The sequence below is a fragment of the Penicillium chermesinum genome (assembly GCF_028974085.1).
Source record: "Penicillium chermesinum strain IBT 19713 chromosome Unknown utg000003l:1.0-5111272.0:1.0-5115320.0, whole genome shotgun sequence".
Lineage (NCBI taxonomy): Eukaryota > Fungi > Ascomycota > Eurotiomycetes > Eurotiales > Aspergillaceae > Penicillium > Penicillium chermesinum.
Genome location: NW_026695313.1, coordinates 4832103 through 4840505, shown reverse-complemented (window position 1 = coordinate 4840505; position 8403 = coordinate 4832103). Strand labels below are relative to the sequence as shown.

At 52.7% G+C, this 8403-nt stretch overlaps 4 protein-coding genes across 4 annotated transcripts; 2 read left to right on the top strand and 2 right to left on the bottom strand.

The window, feature by feature from the left end:
- Positions 1-271: 271 nt before the first annotated feature.
- N7468_004800 (uncharacterized protein) lies at positions 272-3137 on the top strand (the record flags this gene model as incomplete). Its single annotated transcript, XM_058474097.1, has 4 exons — positions 272-446; positions 590-987; positions 1136-1544; positions 1612-3137. The coding sequence occupies 4 exons, from the start codon at positions 272-274 to the stop codon at positions 3135-3137; spliced, it is 2508 nt and encodes an 835-aa protein (XP_058333100.1).
- Positions 3138-3797: 660 nt separating this feature from the next.
- On the bottom strand, positions 3798-4010 carry N7468_004799 (uncharacterized protein; the record flags this gene model as incomplete). Its single annotated transcript, XM_058474096.1, has 1 exon — positions 3798-4010. One exon carries the CDS (start codon positions 4008-4010, stop codon positions 3798-3800), a length of 213 nt encoding a protein of 70 aa, XP_058333099.1.
- Positions 4011-4757: 747 nt separating this feature from the next.
- N7468_004798 (uncharacterized protein) lies at positions 4758-5906 on the top strand (the record flags this gene model as incomplete). Its single annotated transcript, XM_058474095.1, has 1 exon — positions 4758-5906. The coding sequence occupies one exon, from the start codon at positions 4758-4760 to the stop codon at positions 5904-5906; it is 1149 nt and encodes a 382-aa protein (XP_058333098.1).
- A 925-nt stretch (positions 5907-6831) lies between these two features.
- Positions 6832-8238, bottom strand: N7468_004797 (phosphatidyl synthase; the record flags this gene model as incomplete). The annotated part of the gene is made up of 2 exons (XM_058474094.1): positions 6832-7795; positions 7865-8238. 2 exons carry the CDS (start codon positions 8236-8238, stop codon positions 6832-6834), a joined length of 1338 nt encoding a protein of 445 aa, XP_058333097.1.
- Between the last annotated feature and the right edge of the window lie 165 nt (positions 8239-8403).

Here is an 8403-nt window from a genome sequence, read left to right as displayed (position 1 = left end):
ATAGTTGATCAAACCGCATAGTATGGATTCAAGTAGAGTGGGCGAGGAAACTGCGTCATAACACACGAGCTGCCTCAGCAGTGTTGATCGACTCCGAATCCACCGACTTGGATTTCAGCCCGATCCCCGTTTCGCTCCCATTCTCAACCCACCGACAACCCCCAATTCCGAGGCAGGCTCCTCTATCTCCCAGTTTCTCCCTCAGGGCTTTATCACCAGCTGGTCCATTGAATGCCCCGCCTTCGGTCCCCTCGACTGCAGGCCCGCCATCATGGACACCACCGAGCCGCGGCGCGGGGCTTCAGAGGACCTTGATCCGGAAGCCAGCCCCAGCCCTGCGGACTCAGTTAAGAAGCAAGAACTCCCCGATGACTTGCCCAAATCCCTCGATGACCGCCGTTCTGTTCCCATCTTCCAAGAGACTGAGATGTACGATGCGTGGCAGGGTAAGCCTTAGCCCCGAAGATCTGGATCCTGAGAGCCGTAGCCGCTAGGGTCACCTTAGCAAGGAAACGGAAAGCCCTCTCCTCTGGGGCTGTGTCTCTGCAATCCGCTAAATGCTAAATCCTACCGATCACTTACACCGGAGCAGGCCAATCTCAATTCCTCACTACCCCCGTCGCCGCCAAACCGCTTTCCTTCAGTCTGACCCTCGATGACCACTCGCACGATCCCGAAACGGACCTCCGCGCCCAGTACGGCCGCGACCTGGAAGACAGCGATGCCCGGCTGATGGAGATGCTGGCTGCACAGGCGGCGCACCGGGAGGTAGACTCGCTGAGCGCAGACGAGGAGAGCATCGCGAACGACGAAAAACTGACCGAGGTTGAAAAGCGGGATATTCTACAAAAGAGTCTGAACATGGCGGCGAGTAATGGAGATGTCGAGCGCATCCGCAAGTTGGTTGATGGGCCTGCGAAGAGCTACGTTGATGTCAACATGAAGGATGAGGAAGGCACCGTGCCTTTGATCTATGCTAGTTGTTTCGTGGGTGGTCCCCGTCCCGAGTCTTACCCCCTCCCTCGGCCCCCTCCCATCAATCGGATCCGCTGAAAGGGATACGCTCTTGGAATTCCCTGAGGTGCGAAGGGGGTGTTTGAATTTTCAAGAACTAGAGGCTGACAAGGTCTTACAGGGACACCAGGAAGTGGTTTCTGCGCTGTTGGATGCCGGTGCCTTTGTCGACCAACAAGATCGGAATCAGTGGAGCGCATTGATGTGGGCTATGACGAACCGACATAAGGCGATTGCGAAGATCCTGCTCGATCATGGCGCGTCGCCGGATATTAAGTCATCGTCAGGCGGGACGGCATTCGATTTTGCGCAGCCTGGGAGTGAGATGTCGGAGTTTCTGCATGAGAATGGTTACAATTTTGGGCCTAGTGCTATCGAGGATGACTTCTATGATGCTGGATTGGCACATGGGAGATTTGAAGAGGAACTTGCGGAGAGCGAAATGAAGCGGCGTATGATGATGGAAGAGAGTGCCATCAATCTGGAGGTTGACTTGTCTAGCCTCGGGCTGGACGAGAAGTTCGAAGTGAGTTACATGGTATTTCATGATAGCCGGGGCCGTACAAAAAGCTAATATATTTCCTCAATAGCCATCAGATGAAGACCTTGAAGAAGATCAGCAAGAATTTGTATGGGATAAGTGTCTGAATGACCAGATGTTCGTGTTCCAAGACCATGAACTAGAGCATATTTTGGACATTATTATCACCAATATGACACCTCAGCGATCTCCCACTCAGAAGCCTGTGCCAGCCAATCTCCTCTTCCTCAGCGCGCGCTATGCCCACTATCACGCCAGTCCCGAATTACTCGCAACGCTTCTCACTTCAGCCACTGAAAAGATCAATGATGTTGTCGAAAGGTATCAGTGGGATATGACCATGCAAGCATTCTGGCTTTCCAATGCAACGCTGTTGCTGCACTATTTGAAGAAAGATCCTGGATTGGCAGAGTCAACAGTGGAATTCCAGCTTCATCTAGCGGAATTGATTAATGAAATCTTTGTTCTGATCATTCGCGACGCCGAGAGACGGATGAACAAAGTCCTGGATGCCGCCATACTGGACCATGAAACTATCCCGGGGTTAGAAGACATCGCATTCCAGAACGAGTGGAAGATTTTCAAAAAGAAGAAGACCGACGCTCCAGAGCCTGCAGAGAAAAGATTCCGACCCCCATCGCCCCGGCGCCGAGCACAGATCTCTCCGCGAAACATCACATCCCTACTCTCATCCACCCTCTTTGTGCTAGATCTTTATGACGTACATTCTGTGATCACTACCCAAATCCTCTCCCAGCTCTTCTACTGGCTTAGCGCCGAGATCTTCAATCGAATTATGACCACAAAACGCTATTTGGCGCGGACCAAAGCTATGCAGATCCGCATGAACGTGTCTACTTTGGAAGACTGGGCTCGGACCAACAACCGGCACCCAGAACATTATGATAATGGATCAATGACGAGTACCGGGGAGAGCACCGTGGACGCGGCTCGCCGTCATCTAGCCCCCGTTATCCAATTACTCCAATGGCTGCAATGCTTTTCCTCCCTCGGGGATGACCACGAGTCACTGGTGACAACCTTACTTCAACTCCAACAACTCGTCCCCATTCAACTCCTCCACGCAGTGAAATCATACCGACCTGAAGTCGGCGAGAAGGGCCTCACCAAGCAAGCCATGAAATTCCTTCTCGACGTCCAGCGTGACCCGGACCTATTATTCCGAGAACAGCAAAGGATCCAAGCCGAGAAAGACCAGGCCAATGGGCCCCCGCCGGTGCCAGACAAGGACACCCCCGTCCGCCCAGAAACGCCCACCAAAGATGATCCACAGGCATCGAATACCTCGGCTACCCCAAACCCGGGTCCAACTTCCCCCGAGTCTAACACAACATCATCAAGACCGACCAGTATGATGATCGCCACGGCCAAAGAGGACCGTCCCAACAGCGTCTTCCTCGACCCAACGCTCTTCCTCCCCTTCTCCCTGCCCACCAGTACAGACATGCTCATTAGTTATGGCGCGGGCCTCGGCGGTACGAACCGTGAGCGGGCCCGCAAGTATATCCCCACCGTTCCAGCGGAGGTTCTTAGTCGGTTTGACCGCGGACACGACATATAATCAAGGCTTCTAGGAGGTTGGTCCACCTTAAACCATGTACTTCACTCTTCTTGCTCGTCTCGGTGTAGGTGCTTTGAAGTGTCGGGGATGGCGGACAACGCAGGCTTGTCATTTAATTGCTCTACATCGCCCGCACAGAAAAACAGTCAGTAATGTATAGTGGAAGATGTATTCATGAGACCCTTCCCAAGCGGCGAGTTTCTGTGGGTATGGTAATCATCCGTATGCTATTCTCTCTCAAGAGCGTAGGTCTTGTTGCAGGGTCAATTCTTAGCCGGAAATAGACAGCATAGACACAGTTCCTCTTCTTCGAGGACGAGGCTGGCAGATCTGTAACGTAAGTGCACTTTTTGCAAATTTGCTCGGTTCCTCCGAGTCAGGCCTCCAGACCTTGAGCGGCGCGGGAGCTGAGACTGAATGATATTCGGATCTGCAGATCGAGTTAAGCGAGGCCGCCCAGCGGTATTTATGCACGTCTACACCTGTTTTTCCCAATCTGGAATGACGAGGGTAAGTTGGCAGGGATTATTTGAAGCTACGTGTGAGCTGAAAGATCAATTTTTTGGATCTTGGAGGGCGAGGGCCTCTTATTGGATCCTGTGCCCTGTAACCCCTGTCGATTGCCCGTCTTTCTTGTTTTGTTCTCGTTTTGGAGTGGATTTACGCTACCAAGGCTATTCTTTGGCCCACTGAGCTGGCGAGCTGACCACGGACTTCCTTCTTCTGTGTTCTTTGCAGCCGTCGTAGACACCAATCCCCTGCACCCAACCCCTTCCCATCGACCCCTTTTCCCTTCAGAGCCTCATCCAATCCCCATTTCCATTCCCATGCGATATACGCTGTAAATGGCGACCCATTTTCCATAGTGGGCATTTTGCCTTGCTGATTTAGCGCAGCCCACTGGGGGGGGGGGGGTAAAAGCTGCTGAAGTACTTTACAGTCCTGACTTCATTCTTCTCCATATCTGATGCATGTTGCTTCAGCTGGATCGCAGGCTTCCCCCCATGTCTTCTTCCGTCCTCCCTTTATTTCCCTAGGTAGTCTTTTCTTTCTGTTCTGCTCGTTTCACGTAAAATATCGTGATCAGCCAGCTTCCCCATCGTAACTTGACGCATCGATCGTTGCGCTAATTGAGCAGTCTTTAACCATTTGGACGCGCCCTCACACACTCGAATTCTTGTTGTCACCTCGTCGCCTTCTCCCCTCCCTCCCCTCCCATACATTATCTCCTCACACTCTTCTTTCCCCTCGGTCTTTGGTTTCTCGCTCGCCCCAACTCCACCAGCTCTACATGCTAGGCCCCCGGGGCCTAGCTGAGTCAGCCTTGACTGATTCTACTGGGCAAGATCGGACGCGATTCTGAAGGAGCAGTTGCTTTCCTTTTTAGGAAAGATAGGGTTGCCTCGTAGGCTTCACCCTCTCCTGGTTGGTACGCGCGAGCAGTGGTTGCGTTGATTGTGAAACAGGTATTCCGTTAAACATTCTATTACATATGCAGGGTATGCTAATATCTAAACCGGCGCAGAAAGACCCCCGATAACCCGCTCGCTCGTCTAGATAGCCCATCCGCGTGGTCATTGTCAGGGTCCAGCGTGTCTTCGAAGCACTGGCCGTGTTTTAATGGAGTCTTCTAGTCGAAGTCTTCCCCCATTGGATTCCTTCAGAGCTCTTCCAGCCATGACACCTTCAGGGCGCTCTTCGCTTCCCCCTCCCCCCGCATCAACCCATGATGGCGCCTTGCAGACTTGGCTCCAGGCCAAGTCCGAGGAAGATCGTCGAGCCCAGCAAGAGGAGAAGACCCGTCAAGAGACACTTCGTCTGGAGCAACGCAAGATCGAGCACGCGATGCTGAGAGACGCAACGAATTACGGTGTTCCTCCTCATATGATCCCCTGCATCTTCACCGGCATCGGTGGAAATAACTCGGATTCACTGGCTTTGTCCCAGCAGCATCCACACCATCCACCTCAGCTCTCGTCTTCGGGTTATTCTGTCCCTGTAGCTCAGGCCCAAGCTGGGCAGGCCTCGAGTATATCAATGCAACCAAGGCCCCCAATCAACAATAACTACATTTCATCCAGTGCTGGCACTGTCAGTCGAGCGCACAATTCGATGCTGCCCCCATCTGCAAGTCCTTCTCATCTGGCCCTACGAGGCGAACAGTTCGAGCAGCAACCCATCTCTCTGAACTTCCACCATTACATCCCTCCAACCCAGCAGTCTCAAGCTCCGCCTCCTCGCAGTCAACCAGTGTCATCAACAGTATTGTTCAACCCTTTCTCTCGCAGCAATAGCGAAGCCGATCCTAATAACCGCAGCAGAAGCTCTCAAGCTGCTCAGACTCTGAGTCTTCCACCCGCACTCCACGTCCCCGTGTACGACTCAACCCTCCACGGCATAGTAGACAGGCCCAACCGTACCGTCAGCGACGCTCCAACTCTACCTTTCGAAATTCGCACGTCGGTACTCGCCGTCTCGCCCCCCGAGATGCGAGCCCCTTGTCGGTTTGGAGCGCTTAGGCTCACGGGCAGCGGGCCGACTGAGCGCGCATCAGACTTGCCCAATGCTGTCCACGTCGAGATCAAATGTGAAGAGAGAGAGGGCACATCAACAGCTGTCTGTCCCGAACCCAGCGGGGCAGGCGAACGATTCCAAGGTGAGCTAGTTACCCCGGTTTCGAGACTTGTCATTTTTAAGAATTATGCGTTGACGGATGAGATTGATGTCGTTGTTTCACTTGGTCGGGTTGTAGCTGATAGTTGGGAATGATTGTTTTCTGAGTATTGGTGCGGCGTTTGCTTCGATCGGTAGTGGAAAGGGCATGTTTCAGGATGATGGGCGTTTCGGCAATGGTTTGTTTCTCGAATGGCACAAGATGTCAAAACTCAGTGGGTCGGGAGTATATATTCCCCTGATATTATGCTTTACATTATTCCCCGAGAGCGGGATGTGGAAGTTCAACTGACTCCGCCTTCTGTGGCTCACTATCAAGTTGCTAGCCCAGCGTAGAAATTTTCACGGTTAGAAACGACAAAGGCATAATTGCATAACTTGAATTGTAGCTACTGATAATGGCAGTACGGAGAGAAGCGGAATCAGCGTAGGAAGGAGATGATGCAAAGACTTGGTATGTTGAAGTCACCTGCAACACACTCTTCAGTCCTCTCCAGTCTCAGCCCCAGTAACAAACGACGCAATTGATAACGACCTCGCCTTGGAGGTATGTAGAATCATCGATCCTCAAGTTGTCGATACAATTATTCCGGGATGGTGGGGTCGGAAAAAATAAAAAAATAAAGAAAAAAAAATGGGGCCTGCCGGTATCGATCCGGCTACCTTTCGATTGACTGGCTGAAGTGAGCTTCAGTCGAATGTCATCCCATTTAGACCAAGGCCCCAAGTACATGTTGACCCGTCGCCAGAATGTACTGTCTCACTGCGTAACGCTCGTCTTCACCATCCCTGAAATCTTTCGAGGTTTTTCGCCATGCCACGTTGACCCTCCAAAGTTAAGGAGAATGGTATTATACAAATATCATCATAATCTCTATTCATTAATACCTCTGTTTTTTTTTCTAGATCTATGACACATCAAAATTCTAAAGGGAAAAAAAGAGCAATCGCCAGATTCATGATGTCATCAGGGTAATCAGGGTGACCGAAAGGAGCAGCGAAAGTCAAGCAGCTGGACAAATTACGCCTGAGCCTCAGCCCCATCGGGCTGATTTTCTTCATTTTGCTTTTTTTCGGTGCCAGCAAGAGAGCCCCGCTCCTTCGTCTTCCGATGCTCGCGCTCGATGGCAAATTTGACGCCCTCGAGTATATTCTCGCAGATATGGTTCGGCCGATAGCTGGGGGTACCACTCTGATAGACACCCGTCTTCACCAAGACAGAGAACCACTCGTTCTCGGCAACCTTGTTGTACTCATTCGTGCCCCGGATATCCGATTCGGGCGTGTCACCGAAGAAATATACGGTTGCGGGCGGCTTGTCAATTCCATGGGACACGCTGCGCCACTGCTGCAAGAACCGCGTCGCAAACTGGAACGTCCCAATCTGCGGCTTCCCAAACGCAAACGTATTCAACTCCACTCCCGTCACAGCCTTATAGAGGGCCTCGACAGACGCCCGCAACGCCCCCATGCCGATCCGCGTGTACTCGTGCGACGTCGACCAGACAACGTCGTTATGCGAGAAGTACAGCGGCGGGCCCTCGTTAAACACCTCCGAGCGGTGGCCCAGGCGGCCCTCCTTCGTCATCAGCACGTCGAGGATGATCTGCTGATCGCTCGCCCAGTCGCGGCTGTCGGCGAAGACGAACACTGCCTCGATCTGCAGGTTCTCCAGGTCCAGCGTGCGCGAGTTGTTCCATTCTTCCTCGGTCAGTTTGCGGAAGGGCGCGGTGTCGGGCTTCGTCTTGATGATGTCGCCGGGGGTGATGACGTTCTTGAAGCCGTAGGCTTCGGCGACGATGCGGCACTTTTCGCCTTCGCCGCCGATCACGAGGACGGTGTTGTACTTCTCCGCCATCTCGCGCATGGGCGTGTGGCCGCAGATGAATTGGCCCGGGACGACATTGGATTGGAGCTGGCGGCTCAGGTCGTCGCAGCGCTCCTGTTCGCTTTTGCCGCCTCCGTTGGTGAGGAAGATATAGGGTCTGGAGAGATTACGGTCAGTGGGTGTGACTTCGGCGGGGGTGGGTTTAGATAGCGTGGTGGAGACTCACACTCGGATTCCATAGGGGTTTTCGCCGTTGATATATTTCATGGCTTCGATCGCTTCAGGGATGGCAGTGCCGCCACGTATGAGCACGCCGTCGATATCGAAAGCAAGAGCGAAGTCCTCGCTGGTGGTGCCGATTGAGGGTGTCGCCAAAGGGACTTCTCCGTTGGCCATCCCTCCGGTAGAGGCCAGCCCTTGGTCCAAGAGAGGGTCGGCCAGGTGGATAGGCGAGTCCAAAGGAAGATCCTTTGTCGGTCTATTCAGAGACCGTGGTGGCAGGGCCATATGTAAGTGGCCATACTTTTTGGCTGTCGCATCGAGACTTGAGAGTCTGCGAAGTCTACTAGCCCTAAATGACTCTGAGTCAACACCTGGCATTGTGGATGCGAAGAAGTGGTGGATCCGGGGTATAAAGTGAGTAGAAAGTTCGTTGTAGGCTCGTAAAAACTTTTTGGGAGGGTAAAAATAAAGTGTTCAAAGTCTGTCAATGAAGCCCTGCGAAAACGAGCGAAGCAAGAGCCATATAAGTAATATACTTCTCCT